Raw genomic sequence first — 18,205 nt, 5'->3', positions numbered from 1 at the left:
GAGTTGTTTTAAATGTACTGCATATTTATCAGCACTAATTAAAGACAGTACAATAAACGCTCGATGTATATACAATTTTACACATAATGTTACACACTGCAAAGGGGCGTCCGTCAACTGAACGCGCATCTGTCGCTCGCAGTGCAGGTCTTAGTTGCGTCGCGTTTAGTGTGGAGACGCCTTGTGGACCATCAGCTCTCAGCACACGAACTTCTGTCAGCTCAGTATTCAGCACGCAGCCAGAGGACGCGCAGCACTGAGGATAAACTCAAAGTTATTCTACAACCATTATCACTGCATTCATCCTTAACATATACATGAGCGCTGTAAACTACGTTCAAGTCAATATAATCGGGGCTGGTGCGTTTTTGATTTTCATTTTTTGGTTCGGCGCTCGTCATTAATGGATTAAAATGTGAATCTGTGAGTTTACTTTGCAGCAAAGGTAAGAGCTGACCATATGGACGCATGTCTTTTTAAAGCTTTTTACAGTGTCATGTTAATATGGGCATATATGACATGCACTGCTGCAGAAATTATCCACAAACCTTATTACACTGCATTGCTGTTGCATTATGTGTGGGGGGATACCTGAGAAAGATGCTTATTTTCTTGCCAGTCAAAACTCACATAGTACCTGCATTTACAGTAATTAAGTAAAGCATACCACTGCATGGCACATTCAATCCAGAATCAACAATCTACCTCAGAGATGAATTTGTCATGATAAATATAATTCATACTGCAGCATCTTTCTTATGAATGACTCTCTCTCTCTCTCTCTCTCTCTCTCTCTAGGCTGATATCTGACTGACATCATTCAGCAGGCAGGTCTAAAACAGGATTTTAAAGATGGAGTTCTGGGTTTTGCCTGTAAGCAGGGTCATCTTCACATTGACGCTAATGTCATCAGCGCTTCAGGTATGATGCATGTCAAACATAGTTTTTGTAGAGCAAGTAAAACCCCTCACATCAATAAAACCAGAGTATGTCTATGCTGCAAAAAATTGTGTGAATTGATATTATAATCCTGCCTACTAGTTGCCATACTTTTTACATCTATTTTTACAGCTGACATTCTAAGAATTTCATGACAACTAAACTGTATAGGCTACTCTGATTTCACAATACACAACACAAGAAAATTACACGTTTTTTAAATAAATGTCCATCAAGGAAATAACTATTCAGTGCATCACAATAGTATTGTTCCCCCTTTAGAATTTAATAAAGATCAGTGGTAATTGACTAAATCATTTGTGTACTCTAACCTAAAATATTTGCACATATTGTATACTGTATGTGAATTGGAAGTTATGATCAGAATTATGTTTATGTCTACAAGTCAAATATTAAACTAGTTACATTATGACACTGGCTGTAAGATTTATTTAACCAAAGGTAACATCAATCACGATAATGGTGGCATCAAGTTATCCAAATACAAGGGATTATGCATTTCCACCATTGTAGAATTCCATAATGCCGTGTGATCTGGCTAATTGTGTTTGTTTCAAAGTCATTTGATGTGGAAAATACTTAAACATGTGTTACAGGAACATTTTTGATTTTAAAGTACATTTCTGAATACGGTATTTTATTGATCAATGGTAACTGTTAAATCTCATAAAATTCTGGCAATATTTAACAGTGTATATATATATATACGTGAATGTGTACAGACTTGACATGTTCTCATAATTCTCATAATTGTATATGTTTATTCTTTTGATATTTTTCATATTTTGTACACCTTTTATACAGAATGTATTATTATAAATGTGTGTATTAGAAGTCACAAATTATCCAACTTTCACTGGTTACAAAAGGAGTTTTCATTGCACACACAGTGTTTTTGTCTTATTGTTTGGTAAACACACTAAACATCCTTATAGCAATATTCCAGGTTCAATTCAATTTAAGCTAAATCGACAGCATTTGTGGCTTAATGTTGATTTTTGCTGATTTTGTTTTGGATTAATCTTGACTTGGCCCTTCTTTTCTTAAAAAAAAGAAAGATGAAACAAAAAGATAAGAAAAGTAAAAATCTGGGTAACATTGAGGCACTTTTTACAATGGAAGTCAATGGGGCCAATTTTTGGAGGGTTTAAAGGCATAAATGTGAAGCATATTATTATATAAAAGCACCTACATCAATTCTTCTGTTAAAACTCATGTATTACAGTTGTTTAAATTGTAATTTTTACAGTAATTTTGAAGGGTTTGTTGACATTACATCATCATGACAATGAAGTTGTAAAATTTGTGATAACTTTACACAGAAAAGTTAGTAAGTGATTTTATCACCCTAAAAATCATGTTTACACGAATAATGTTTATGTCTTGTGGCTATACTTTTGAAAAAGTGGGCTCTATATTCTTGAGTCCGCAAAGTGCAGCGAGGTCTTTTCCAATTTTTGTGATAGCACTAATTCTAAGCGCAATTTTCATGCCAGCGCAAAGCGCAAATGGGCATGTGTGGGAGTGCTTGCACTACTGTGGGTGTAGAAGGGCAAACTGTGGGTGTATTGTATGTAAATGATGTGACGCAAAGTGCAAATTGCCATTTTCCTAAGAATTTGGTCATTGCGCTAAGATGTTTCAATACCACCTCTTAACTCAACACAAAGTTCAATTTCAGTTCCTGCATTTGCAGTTTGGAGATTTCACCAGCAGGTGATAAAGTTCATGTCCAAATTCTGAAAATTCAGAACATTAAATAAAGTGCTTGGCGATCGCTGTTGAGGCCATTTGTTGAGATCATGGTTTATTTTTTCAGTGATTATTATTATTATTGTTTTGTTTAAGTCACTGCAAGTCACTGCAAAAGGGGCCGGTGGAGAGTAAAATGTTTGGTTTTGGGATGATTTTTTTGGTCACTTTGTTATTTTGATGATATTTTCATTTAGTTTTAAGTGTAATTTGAATTTAGAAATATTTTTGGTTACATTTTTTCACGTTTCAATAAATTAATAAAATTTTTCTAAATCAGTGTCGACTGGTAGAAGTGAAGTGCTTTCCGATACATTGTTCATTGTTAATTCTAGCCATAATTTGTGTGTCAGAAGATGAAAATGATTAATAATATGGATAGCCTACATTCATATCCTGAACCATATTTTCTATGCGTATAAAAGGAACCTCTCCCATTTAAAAAGGACACACAAAATAATGTAAATCCATATTTCTATTCTTCCAATTCATTGCATAAAGTACATTTACACTACCAACTTCTTGAATGTACTGTCTTTGTTTATATCGCTGGTGCTTGACAGGGAATGGACTGTATTATAGGATGGAGACGGTGCTGGAGAAGAACCTCCATTGACCCGATTTGCACCTTGCACAGACAATTTCACCAAACCCATTTGCACCTACTCTTAGCGCACACTTACATGAAAATACCAATACTTCATGGCCATGCCTATTGACTTGCACTTATGAGTTAAGGCATTGTGAGTATTTTTATGGATTGCCCCATTAACTTCCAATGTAAGTGCCTCACTGTAACCCAGATTTATGCTTTAAAAAAAATTAATAAAAAAAAGTCAAAATAAATTTTAGTGGCAATCAACATTATTCCACAAAAGCTGAATATTCCTTTCAGACTAGAAAAAAATGACCTGAGAAGCAGAATGGCATACAATAATTCTTTCCGTTTTTAGGTCTTACAGAGACTTACAGAGAGTAGGGTTTATGTTTTGGAAAATAATTTTTTCTTGTTATAAATATAAACGTTACAAAATGTTAGGAAGTAAAGGAATGTTTAGATATTTGACTGGAAAACAAGACAAAAATACTTAGTACAAAATATTTGTTTGTAGTGCATCCATTGAATTATGGACGCAATGTTAATAATCTCTGTTTGGTCGTCAATTAGAAATGATCTCAAAACAAAATTTGATGAAATTTCATCTAAAACCATCAATATTTAATCTGTATCTACTTATTGGCTATCACATTTTAGAATTTTGTTGTTTGGGGTAAACATTGAACCGTAAGCATGTTTGTAACAGCACCTGCTGCAAGATTAAGTCATATGGATCAAATTGGGGTGTATTTACAGATCAAATCAAATATTCTGTTTAAACTTCTGCACCTATTGCTAAACATCACAGATCTTTTCGGTCAGCATTCTCTCTTCCAGTCTCTCAATTCAGCTTATAGTCATGCACATTGCAGGTTCAGAGGGAACAGTTGAATCCAAGAAACTGGACACAGGGGCCTGTTATATATAGAAGGTGGTGTGGATCTTAATGGAAGAGCTGGCATGGACATTGTTGCCAGCCTAATCCGTTACAATAGGGCCACTTGATAACAGCAACTTACACCGGAGAGCTGCCACCTGAAGTGGCCAAATCTCTTTGTCCTGTGTGCTGGTACATAAATAACGACAGCTGAAACCCAAGTCCTGCTTTTGTGGGATTCTGCTGAGGCTGAATAGAGCTAGAAGGACGGAGCAGAGAGCAGGTACCAGCAGTGCTCTTTGGGATAAGGTTACAACTGGCCACATTGAGCACCATAAACCATTCAGCTAATGTCATTCAATGTTATGTAGTTTGTGCGAGCACGTGAGCGCTTACAGACAGCACTAGCTCTCACTCTTTACCACATATTTTGTCACGTACGGTACCTGACCATTACAATGATCATTTCCATTTTGCTTACTTAAAGGCATAGTTCACCTCGAAATGAAAATTCACTCATCATTAACTCACCCTCATGCCGTCCAGATGTATGTGACTTTTTCTTTCTTTTGCAAAACACAAACAAAGATTTTTAGAAGAATATCTCAGCTCTGTTGGTCCTCACAATGCAAGTGAATGATCACCAGACCTTTGAAGGGCCAGAAATCACATGAAGGAAGCATACAAATAATCCATAAGGCTCCAGTGTTTGAATCCATATCTTCAGAAGTGATTTTGATAAGTGTGGGTGAGAAACAGATAAATGTTTAAGTAATTTTTCCTATAATACTACCATAAATCTTCACTTTCACTTTCAAAGTGAAAGTGGAGATTTATAGTGAAACAGGACTTTGATCTCCTTCTCACCCACACTTGTCTTATTGCTTCTAAAGATATGGATTTAACCACTGGAGTTACTTTTATGCTGACTTTATGTGATTTTTGGAGCATCAAGTGTCTGTCCACCATTCAATTGCATGATGAGAGAATTACAATTTTGGGGTGAACTATCCCTTTAAGCAGGTGATTCCAGCCATCCATCTTGGAAAGAACAGGTTCCTGTTTTAGTCCAATTTGAAATTTGATCTGCATTTATCCAGAGTCTCCATTAAAACTCTTTACAGTAATCTCTCAGAATAATATTTGTTCTATGTGCTAAAAACTTTGGCTTGATTTACAAGTGTTTGGGAGCCACCGCTGGGACTCCTTAAGAAGCCGTGATTTTCAGCACTGAAAATCAAGTGGAGTCAAACAGGTGTTTTCACTACGCTTTTCCCACATCTCCTACTTTCCTGCTTTTTCTTTTAGAGAGTGGCTCTATCCTTTAACCTCTCTTTGGCAGTCCTCCGGTTGGCCTTCTGCTAGACACACATGCAGTATAAAGAATCGGTCTTCTCATCTTGACAGCGTCACTTTCTCATTAAAGGATTTTACAGGGTCAAGTTATGTTAGATCTGCAATGTTAAATGCAAATAATAAAATACAACTAACTATAAAATCATGCATAGTTAGGGTAGCAAAAATACTCTTGTTAACTTTTCAAAGGGAGAAGAAAACCCTTCCCATATCTTTTGTTGTTGGTGTCAAATGCCATCTGTCCAATCAAACTCTAGGGCAGGGTTCCTTAATAGGTGGCCTGTGGGCCACATCCGACCTGCAAGAGGCAAATGTTTGGCCCACACTACAGGCCTCTTCATACCAAATCCGTGACTATTTTGCAAGATGAACGTCTGACAAAGGTCTCACAAGAGTCAGTAAAAAAAAAAACTAAAAACAATTTCACCCCCTGTATCGTTGGCAGCACTGTTGTTGTTCCACAAACATTTACACCAGTCTCCTGCCCGCACCTTCAGCTGTTAGAGATTAATATTGAATGATGTTAAAGCATTTATTTACCTAATTTGGCTTAACTGTTTCATTATGTTCGTTCCATGGTGTTGATGCATTCTGAAGAGTACATAATCTGATTTTTATGCGAGAGAGATGAGTAAAATGTGCCGTTGCATAAATATATGTCCTGTGTATATTTGCCCATGTATTTTGCTACGAGTATATACCAAATGGACTCCTGAACCCAACTACACTTTTTACAATGTCTGGATTAATACCTGGCTCTGGGTAATATAACACAAGGTACTGCCATACACATTGTGCACATTAAGAATAACATTTTATACAGTATAAAATATGATGCTTAATTTTTTTATTAATATATAAGAAACTGGCTCATGCTCTTTTCTTTATATAAATTATTGCAATATTTGTCATATTATCCTTGTCATAAAAATAGGAGTGTGGATCTACAGTTCGTTTGTGTACAGTAAAATATTGCATGTAAAGACTTTTTTTTTTATGGGGATATTTTACTACAAGCTTAGCTTAGTGCAAACAAATTGCCAAACCTTGCTGCTATTTTTAATGCCATGAGAATATAACAGGCACAGTGATACATACATATTAATAATGCACATTAAGACAAAACACCATAAGCAGACTTTGTTTGCAGTACAAATGAATGAATGAACGAATGTTGCATTTATATAGTGCTTTTTCAAACACTACACTCAAAGTGCTTTACACAAGGTTCATATTTATCTATATTAATGCTAATAGATCTAATAAATTAATCTGCAATTAGGGAAAGTGCAGGGAGGAGATTCCATTTGGAGTTGAGCTGGAACAGTTGACTCGCATGGGGAACATGGAGATCCAGATTATTAATTAAATTTTTTTTAGTTTGTTTTTTTATTTGATTTTTTTATTTTCAACAGGCAAAGTTGTGTAGTTTGTGTATCTGTATACAAAAAAATCTTCATAATCGTTTGAATAAATAGAACTGGCTACTAATATGGAGAAAAATAACAAATAAAAAAATCTGAATATTTATCTTGTGGCTGTTTTTTCAACAAAAACAATAAGAACAACAATAGTAATAATGCTATCAATAATAATAACAGTATTATCGGCACAAACACTTTTGTCATATCATCGGGGCCGGTGGCCCTTGCCTTTGTATTATAGACAGAATTTGGCCTTTGGTGAAAAATAATTGGGGAACCCTGCACTAGGGTATTTTAGCTGGCCAAATACCAACATAGACAATAAGGGTGTGCAGCGAAGCCATTATTTGTATTTGCATCTGTATCTGTTCATATGACAAAATGAATTATATAATTCTCTATGTTCGGATAGAACCGGGTGTGGGCGGGGCTTAAACAGGAAGTGCATAAACACTAAATGTAATGCCCATTTTTAAACGTTACTCTAACATTTAGAGTGTCTATTAATAAAGTATGCCTTGCATATGCCTTTTCATAATAACATCCTTATAATAATAAGTATTATTATTATTAGGCAACAATTATTTTAAAAAATATATAATTTTATTATTTTTTTATCTTACCAGATAAAGCTGAACTTGTAAGCTACATTAACTGTGGAATATGTTGTGGTTTCTCCTGGTATTTCTGATATCTGCATGAAACATTTTCGCTTGTCTGTGCATGTATAACAACATTATTCTGAAGGCAGGAGTTGCCAAGCAAAATATGAAATAATGTTGCTTAATCCTTGTTAATTATTAATCCGTTATTAATTTTGAAGGCATTATTCCTGCCTTTCCGAATAAGGTATTTGGTCCCTTATGGAACGAACCAGTTGAGAACCACGGCCCGTAAAGGAAAACTGAAAGTACAAGAAGACAGTTTAATCTATTGCCAGCTCACCATGCGGCAAAGCTGAGAATCCAATGCATACTTGCATATGTATGTCATGAATTGTGCATATTTTAGAATGCTTTAAAGTGACAAATTGAACATGCATGGCTATAAGCGTTTGCGTTCACATACTTGCGTAGAGTATTTTTTTCAACTTCTTATTTCTAAATGATTTCGTGCATTTTGACAAAATGTTTGAGTTCACTTCTTTGGATAAATAAGTCCTTAACACTTTAGATCAGCCGTGCAACCTTTATATGAGTGCTTTTATTCTACAGTGAAAGAAAGCACTTAGTTGTTCTTCTCCGAAATCCTCCAGATAATTATTTGTCTAAACACAAAATATGGAGAAACTCAGAGGTTAACTGAGTACATAGTCAACAATTACCGACCACAGTAAATTTTGAAATGGTAATTCTTGCTTGGCTTATACCATTGATTATGACAAGCGGATGTTGCGTTAACCTCATGCCTGATTGCTTTTCAGTATATGTTGGGTTTTCAAGGGTATTGAGATTTTCAAGTGCTCACTTGAAGCCTCTTGTGCCCTTTTGATTCAATGTCACAATCTCCTCACTTTTAGGCTGTTCACTTTTTCCATTTTTCCCCCACCCAATTTACAGATTCAGAAACACTAGAGTGAAGGATCACACTGTAGGCAGACTAACAAATGAGCCTATTGTTTTCCCTGCCTTAGACAGGAAATACATGCCAAAATGTTCTTTCTATCACATTGTTACGTTTTAGAATTATTTTTAAGATGGTTTTCACCTCATTATATTGACTGTAGAGAGAAGAGAGGACATGATGTGGGAGTGAATGGGGTAGGGACATGATGCAGGCTGGATTCGAAGCTTCAATGCCGCATGAACACATCTTTTTAGTCAGATGTGTCGTGATGTTGAAATTAGTCAATTTGCTCCTGTCATGTTCAGCCGTGGTGCTCATGTAGGTGACAAGGGTAGGGGTTTGGCCTGTGATGGGCCTCAATCCCATTGACCCATTCAAGATGCAGGAACCTCATAAGTAACTGATCTACGATCTACATAGCTAGAACATTTGTGCATAACAATATCACACATACAGGAGAGCCACAATTGATTTCAGTAGAGTTGGCTGTTAGCATGTTGCTAAGCTAATGACACAAATCTTTAATAAGCATAACATACATAATAATGATACTTTTTACTTAGATTAAACTATTTTTTTTGATATTTTTCAGGATTTAAGAATTTATAAATATGTTTATAATTGACATTTCTCTAGTTTTAAGGATACATGTAATACTGCCTTAAAGAATGTGTCTTAGAAGGGGGAATAATTATGCTGCCTACCTTGTGGAACAGCCTTTTCATTATAAATGGTCCTTTAAAATGCAGTTTACGTAGGCAGCTAACTAGACTTTGGAACAGAGCCAGTTATGAGTTATCAATGGTGAACAGTCAAAAGAACAACAGCTTTATATTTTTTGTGATTGCTGATGAGCACTCAACAGATGCTGTTCAGTGCGTGTGAGGAGAGACTCTCATATTTATAAGTCTGTGATTGAACCTGCTGTGTTGGTTATGGTGTAAATTTTTTCACGGAGGTGTGAGAGGCAGTGCAATGAAAGCTTTGCTCTGTCAGTGTTATTGTATTGTGGGTTCAGAGACACTGTGGCTGAGCTCCAGTCTATTTGAACAGCTGGCACTTAAAGCAGAGACAAAGAAACAGGCTCCAGACCGCATCATTGCTGTAAGCCACGGGAATGGGTTGTGTGAGTTTCCAGTGTGTACTTGTTTGTGTGTATATTTGTTCATCAAGGATGAACAAGTACACCGCAGTGACCTCAATAAGGTATCTGGACTCTTAAGCCACACTTAAAAATGTCTGAATGGGTTGTGTGCTAATATATCAAAATTTTATTTAGATAACAAAATATCAAATTGCATTTATTGTAGACAAACGGAAGATAACACAAGCACACTTTAAAAATAATTTTGTTTTAAATGATAAACCAGTACATATAATTTAGTGGAACATGTATATGCAGTAGTTAACTACACCTGTGGTTATTCTGCTTAGGCACCTGTATGAACTTGAGAGAATTAGAGCTCATAAATGACCTTTTCGACCAGTTGGTTAAAAGTGCAATTGGGCAAAAATAGCTAAGAAAGTAATGTTCTGAGAAAAGATGTTGTATCATTTGTTTGCAGATGCCACTTGGTTTGATCATCTATTGCAATTAAATTCATAGATTTTTAAGTGTGACTTAATTGTCCAAATACTTTTTGTATATACATTTAGTGTATATATATATATACTTTACACTGTGTGTATATATATATATATATATATATATATATATATATATATATATATATATATATATATATATATACACATACATATGTTTATATATCTTCTTTTTTACTGTCTGCCTACAACTCATGCCTATGGTTGGATAATAGCCGTTCTGATATTTAGTACAACAGCACAATTTTAAATGTGATATTGCTTTCAAACAACAGTTCTGCAAACAATAAGTTAATAGCAGTTAAAGAGGCAGTCATACTAGACCAGGGGTGGGCAACTATTTTGGTAAAGGGGCCACATAGGGCTTTAAGTAGTGCATGGAGGGCCACATTGTATTCCTTTTGAGATACAACGTTCTGCATTGATTTGGTTTTTGTATTTTTTAAGCCCAGAAATAGTTGTGTACTCAAATTTCTGAAGTGTATCTAATGAGACTATTCTGCAATTGCCTAAAGTATTGTATTGCTCTACAAAGGTAGACACTTTTCTATCAGGCATTAAAAAACTGAATAAAGACTGAGCTTATAAATTTATTTTACCATCTTTTACCATCAACACTTCCCTGTTAATTTATTATTCAATTTAACAATATCTACATATGGGGTCTGTTTTAATATAAAAAAAAATATGAAATTTATAGAACGTTTAATGTTTGTTCGCAAAGCGGGCAAGTTTACTTATTTTTTCTAAAACATTACCCGTTTACATACTAAAGGTGTCATGATGCGGTCTGCTCGATGGTTTGACCGGCTGCATGACTGTGATAAATGATTACTGCAAGAGTTAGATTAACATACAGGTGCGAAGGGACTTCAACATTTCTAAATTGCACAAATAAAAAATACATATACATATTCATCTCTGGCATGCTTTTGCTCGCATGTCAATGATGCAGAGATATACTTTTGTATTTAATTTAATCACTGAGAAGGTTTACCTCCAAAGTAGCACCAAACATCACAAGCAGCCTCAAGAATGGACACAGAGTAGCCGTATAACACTTTTCCTTGATCAGAATATTACACTACAGATTGCTCAAGTTTGGTCAAAGGGGAAAGCCAGATAGAAATAGCACACTCGCATGCATGGTTGCCAGATTGCACAAAATAAGTATAACATTAGGCAGAATATTTCCAACTTGCGCAAGTATAAATCTCAAACTGGGTGTGTTTCGCATGTTAAACGCGTAATAATGTTAGACATTTTTAAATGACACCAGTAAATGCTTCTGCTTTGGCAGCCAAGGAAAATACTAAAACTAATATAACTAATACTAAAATAAAAAATAACAGACAAACAGTGAAAACTAATGAAAACAAAAAATAATTTGGAAAATTTTGATTGATATAAAATAGAAATCAAAACTGAATAAAAAACCCAAGACTATAATAACACCGATTTGAACAAACCCACTTACCCTAACTTCTGTGCAAAACTCATTCTGCTCCTTTTGTTCCACAGACAGTTATGATAGCCTACCTCAAATCATGGTCTGAGGTGTTTCAGTGATCTGACTTACAATTTTCATCCTGCCAGATCATATAATGTGTAAAATAAATCCATAGACTTACATTGCAAGAAGCGACCTGAACCATATCTAGGGAACAGAATATCATAGAGACTTGGGGTGGGTTATTTTGACTTTTGCCGGTAAGCAACCACTTAACAACAACCTAGAACACCATCACAACCACATAACAATGTCCTTAAAACTACACAGAACACCTTAGCAACTGCATAGCAACTTGCATACACCACTCACATTTTTTTCTTTTCTTTTTTTCCCAGAAAAGGTAAAATTCTAGTTCTAATTACATTTTTGTAGCTTTAACATCAACATTTTATTGTGTAATATCTACTGATGGTGCTAAGGGTGTTAACTTTCTGATTTATATAGCCATCCAGAGCCATAAATACACAGCTGCTTTTAATTAAAATTTTACTTATAAAGCCTTAAATCAAAGCAACGCATAAACATGTTACTCTTAGACAGTCTTACCCCCGAGTGTAGTGCAATCATTATGAAATAAATCAGTGGATCCCCTGTGCTGATCTCTAACTTTACCCACATTGAGTTAGCAGCAGGAATGGTTGTAAAGAGGCACAAAGTAGCACTGAACTATCTTAAATAAATGCATTAAGGTTAAATAAAACTTAAGTTCTTGTGAAAAGGTTCATTGCTGGACAGATAAAGGAGGAAGCGGGAGCCAGTTTCCACATTCCACGTGAGTCAGATTTTATTCACACCAGCAGAAAATCACTTTCCAGCAGAAAATCACTTTCCACTTTCCAATCACTTTTTTGTTTGACTTTGTTTCAAGTCAAACAAATACTGCATTTCAGCATAAATTAAATCAGAGGCCAGATTTTCAGCATGTAAACTAAAATAGCCTTGGTCACAGACATGCAGTCTCAAATGTGTCTCTCTCCTCTACCTGTGTACTCGGTCTGTTTTTATCTCCCCCGTCTCTCACTGTCAACACAGAAACAGTAATTAGCACCAATTAATCTCAGGTGGGTGTCCTTACCGCTTTCTCTCTCCTCAGACAGGCGCTCGACCACGCCGACTCCTCCACAGATCTATTTACTGTATTTACAGTAATGCACTGACAATGAAAGTCAAAAGAAGTGTGACGTTATTAAACTATTAAAAGTTATTAAAAGTGTAACTAAATATTAAAATTTGATACAGTGGCATTGCTGACCAACATTTTCTGTACAAAGTTATATCCTATAACCTACATCTTTAAACTCATGTCATCAACTTTTGCATAATACCTGCAAGAATACAAAAAGGGAAGTGAAAATACTATCCGCAAAGAATGCAAGATACAGTAAAACATGTTACTTCAAAATTTTATCCACCTTGAAATGTTGAAAAAATTTATTAGGATTGCGAAAAATGGATGATACAAATCCGAAAGGAGGTGGTTGGATGGATGGGGTTAAAAGTAAGTGGCTTTCATGATGTCATCAGGAAAGTTGTTTCAGAGGCAATATTACATTTTGGTTAAATATTACAAATAATGTTTTGTACAGGTTAATTGCACTCAATAAGACCAGGAATTTACATTAAAGTGATAGATTCTTTTCTCATTTTTATGTCTTTTCAAACCTGTATCATGGTTTTTCCACCATGAACACAAAAAAGAGACTGACAATCTAAGTCCCCATTCATGTTCATTTTCACTTTTAATGTCTTCTCTTGTTTTCCACAGAAAAAACTAAGTAATATTGGCTTGGAACAACATAATATTAAGTAAATAATAACAGAATTACGTTTTGTAGGTGATCTTAAAATATCCCTGTTGTCTTGACACACTCTCCACATCATTTTTCAAAAATGTGTTCAACTGTCTGAAAAAAGATCTGAAATAGTAAATGAGAATCATTTCAGGCATGTTTCCGAAGTCCCTGAAAACTGCAGTTGTCAAGCCCCTTCTTGAAAAGAGCAATCTAGATAAATCAATATTGAACATATACAGACAAATTTGAAATCATCTGTTCATAGGCAAAAAGGTTGAAAAGTTTGTTTTCAATCAACTGAACAAATTATTAATCTCGAATGGCTAATTGGACAATTTCCAATCAGGATTCCGACCACATCTACATGATGGCTAAATACTGACTGACTGAGCAAAATATCAGTGCTGGTATTATTAGATCTCAGTTCTGCTTTTGACACCGCTGACCACAACATTCTCCTAGACAGATTGGGAAACTGTGTAGGGCTCTCTGGGACTGTCCTCAGCTGGTTCAGGTCTTATTTAGAAGGGAGTGGTTTCTATGTGAACATAGGCAACTATGAATCTGAGTGGACATCTGTGACATGTGGAGTCACACAAGGCACAATTCTTGCACCACTCCCGTTCAACCTGTATATGCTCCCACTAGGCCAAATTATGAAAAAGAACCAAACTGTACACCATAGCTATCTAGCCCTATTTCCAAATGACTACAGCCCCATAGACACTCTGTGCCATTGCATAAATGAAATTAACAGTTGGATGAAACAAAACTTCCTTTAGTTAAACAACGACAAGACAGAGGTCATTGTATTTGGCAACAAAGGTGAAATCCCAAAATGAATACATACCTTGACTCCAAGGGTTTAAAGACAAAAATCAAGTTAGTAATCTTGGTGTCATTTTGTAGTCAGACCTTAGTTTCAGTAGTCATATCAAAACAATAATTAAATCAGCCTACTATCATCTCAAACATATATCCAGAATTAGATGTTTTGTATCCAGTCAAGACTTAAAGAAACTTGTTCATGCATTCTTCACCAGTAGGGTGGACTACTGCAATGGACTCCTCCCTAAAAGCCTTCCCAAAAAGACCGTTAGACACCTGCAGCTCAATTCAGAACTCCAGTCCTCAGGTTTTACACTGGCTTCCAGTTACATTTAGAATTTATTTTAAAGTACTTTTACACATTTATAAATTGCTCAATAGCCTAGGACCTAAATATATTTCAGATTTGCTTGTTGAAACCTAACAGACCTCTCAAGTCAATAGGATCAAATCAGTTAGACATACAGAGGGTTCACTCAAAAGAAGGTGAGACAGCATTTAGCCATTATGCCACCCACAGCTGGAACCAGCTTCCAGAAGAGATCAGATGTGCTCCAACAGTAGCCACATTCAAATCCAGACTTTCAAATGAATGTTAAAAAAACTAAAAAACGTCCACCACAGATTTAGCGTCTAGTTGAAAACATGAATGTGGCAGGGCGGAGGGCAGGGCAGGTCCGGGTCATGATTCCACGCACCCGGCCCTTAATCAGGCTAATCAAGCCTCAGAAATCATGAACCAGCTTGAGAATATAAATAATATTTTAATATAAATCTGAACCAAAAAGACAAACACACAAGGGTGCTGGACAGCTGTCCATAAATCTCTCTCTGTCCCTCTGCATTCTCCACTCAGCATTTATCCCTCTCTGAGACTTGATTAGTGTGGAATCACGACCTGGCCCCGCCCTCCGCCCTGCCACATTGAACAATGGGGGCAAACAAAACAACTAAACTGCAATTTGCCAAATATCTTTTTTATTTTTCGAAATATATATTGAAACATCAAATCATTAGGCTATGTCAAATAATTACTCATCTTGGATAATTTAATTGGCTCTTCATTTTTCTCCTCCAATTTTTCATAGTACGGATGCGTTTTGCTGGTAGTGAAAGTGAAGTAAAATGTGTCCAGTGTTTCTTTACAACTTGAGATTTACATAAGCCTGGTGTCCTTCTCTCCAGAAGATGACAACGCAAGGCTGTTATGATGTGATTCTGAAGTTAGAAGCTTCTCACTACAGGCATGTGAAACAGGAACGCAGACTGCTTTGTCAATGTGCTGATTTGGAATTCGCAAGCTGACTGGAAACTTTGCACTTCGCACAAATTGTCGGGAAAGTGTAAACCTCCATGGCAGGATTGGCATGGCGTCACACTGTACATTTGTGGCATCAACTAACGGGGTTGCTGATGCATCGTGTTAATATTTACACCGGACATTGTGTCTGACAATGTTTGAATTTGTTGGACATTAAGACATTTTAACATTCACAAACCAGTAATTACCGGCTAATGGAAACCCTAGTCTGCACTGGCCTTAAAATTAAACTTGAACCCTACCCGTACCGGGACCATGTGACCCGACCCTATCCAACCCGAACTGTAAACCCAAAGTCATCCTTGAGAAACTGACCTGAACTTAGCCCAAACCCTGGCAGTTTCTTGGATCCCATCGGGCTGGGGTCGGGTTAAAGACCTCGAGATCTAACACTTTAAAAGGGTAATGAAATGCTCTTTTTAGTAATATATGATCATATTTGTCTACACCGGAACGTGAGAGGCACGTTGGATCACATCAAAAGCAAAAGTAAATGGGTATCCAGTTCCATTTTACACTGCATGTGCATGGCGCTACCACTCCTAAAACACAAATCAATGGTTTAGAAAGTTTGCATCAACGCAGTTGGTCCAAGTGTTTTTAATTGCCCCATCCTTCAAATACAGTTCCTTTGCAAAGCTTGAATCATTTTATGACTGGTTCACAGGCAATTTACACTGGTAAGAGCCAAAAAAAACATGCAGTCCACTCTGCAAAACATGCAAAACACATCCACATGATGCACACATAGTCCAAAGCACGGTGTGTACTAGACGCACACACATCCGGTTTCCAGTATCACCCTGCACTGAAATGCACATCACCGGAAACGCATCAAAATGGTCAAAGACGTCCATCTAGCACATGTTTACAAAAACCAACAATTAAAAATAGCACAGATGGACATGAAAACATGTCCATAATGTGTTTATGTTAAAAACAACATGAGGCACAGCAGCTAAAACAAACCAAATGGCTTCTCATTTACAGAGTTGTAACTTGACACTGTGTCTGTTAAAAGCGGCCCGAGATGCATGGCAATGGGTGGGGTCAAGGGTGCAATGGCGTAAAGTAGGCATTGATGTTTTTCCTCTGTAGAGGCAGTCATGAATTAATGGACCCCCAAATGACGTAGGGAAGTCACGGAAGTAGAGAACGAGGCATTTTTGTTGCTTAGTGTCAATAAATGTTTTGTTTTTTTTGCATTGGGATTAAGTTTTGAGTTTTTAATAGTAGAATGACCTCTTTTGTCAAAACATCAAGGCAAATTTTATTCCTCATGACATGACCCCTTTAATAAAGTAAACAGGGTCAAATTTGATTTCAAGTTGACTTTAAATGGTGCAACATCAGGTAAATTAAAGGTGAAAAGAGCTCTTATCTATATCTTTATTATTCTCCTTTTCTCTCATTTTGTTTGACTATCTCTCTCTTTTTCCTATTAATCTCTAGTGGGTAGAGTCGACCTGAAAGGCTCATTCATACGGTTACTGTGTGACTATTCATTCTGGCCAGCTGTAAACAGACACACACCCTTTTTACACATGCTGCACTGCTAATCAGCTGGATGAGACCCTCTTTCTCTCTGACAGAGCAAATAGGCTCTTGACACTAAAACCTAGCACATATTTCATGAATCCATTAATGGGTCTAGTCAGGCAGAAATATTGCAGCTTTTGATAGAGAGGGTGGCATTGTGCCTTTTACAGGCCTTACGAATGTAAGACCAAAATTCTTCTGGCATGTCATAATTTTTAATTTAAGCCTTTGTAAACTTAGTTGGTTGTGGATAAGGTTTTAGATTTTGCACCATTTCACAAAAATGTATCTGCCGAAAAGACTGGGATATTGCATCTGTTGAAATTCTGACTGCTGCCACATGTTTTTTTTTTTTTTTGCAGAATAAAGATCGGAGATCTTAGAACCAACCTTATCCCATTTATTCTCATCTCAAAGACCATGTGCAATAACATAATGAGCAGCACAATCTGCATGCACAGCACACAGTTACATTTACCATTTGGGCTATCCCTCCTTTGTCGTAATTTGTGGAATAAAATTTGAAACTCATCGTCATCACAATTAAAGGTGCTGTAAGATTTTTTTTTAATGAATATACATGAGGAAAACTCCCTTTTACCAGCTAGAAATCACTGAAATAGGTGACATGAAACATTACACATATGACATAAAATAATAAATAAAATAAATGCAGGCAGATTGTTTGTTTAGCTAATCAGAATTCTTTAAGCGGAGAGCATCAGTCTGCCAGATGTCAGTTTTGTCAAAACATAGTTTTAAATAGGACAAATTAATAAAGTTTAAGTGCCTAAGCAGAGTCATTTTTTTATGAGAGTTTTAAATGTTCTACATAACAGGAATTATATATTTAAAGTTCTGACAATAAAGCGCTCTGCTCATAAAGTTGTTTAAACCTGTAGTTTGTTGCTCATATTCATTACCACACTAACAGTATTTATTTAAATCATGTGGAATGTTTACACAGCAGTGAGGGACTTCCTGTTACGATTTGTGCAGAGAAGAGAACCCAAACGCAAAGTTCAAAAAACTTAAATATTTTATTAATAAATAAACAAAATCCCACAAGGGGA

General features: G+C 36.0%; 2 protein-coding genes across 2 annotated transcripts in view; both read left to right on the top strand.

Annotated features, from left to right (window-relative positions):
* Positions 1 to 859, top strand: part of LOC127658532 (endophilin-A3-like) — a 63,897-nt gene extending 63,038 nt beyond the window's left edge. Inside the window, exon 12 of the mRNA XM_052147886.1 lies at positions 799 to 859. Coding sequence (XP_052003846.1) covers positions 799 to 803 — 5 coding nt within the window. The 3' untranslated portion in view covers positions 804 to 859. The remainder of the gene's footprint in view (positions 1 to 798) is intronic.
* Positions 245 to 18,205, top strand: part of LOC127658428 (ADAMTS-like protein 3) — a 233,453-nt gene continuing 215,492 nt past the window's right edge. Inside the window, exons 1-2 of the mRNA XM_052147719.1 lie at positions 245 to 445; positions 799 to 921. Of these exons, the coding sequence (XP_052003679.1) occupies positions 853 to 921 (69 nt within the window). The 5' untranslated portion in view covers positions 245 to 445; positions 799 to 852. The remainder of the gene's footprint in view (positions 446 to 798; positions 922 to 18,205) is intronic.

The sequence above is a fragment of the Xyrauchen texanus genome, chromosome 2 (genome assembly GCF_025860055.1).
Source record: "Xyrauchen texanus isolate HMW12.3.18 chromosome 2, RBS_HiC_50CHRs, whole genome shotgun sequence".
Lineage (NCBI taxonomy): Eukaryota > Metazoa > Chordata > Actinopteri > Cypriniformes > Catostomidae > Xyrauchen > Xyrauchen texanus.
This window is presented reverse-complemented; position numbering and strand designations above follow the sequence as displayed.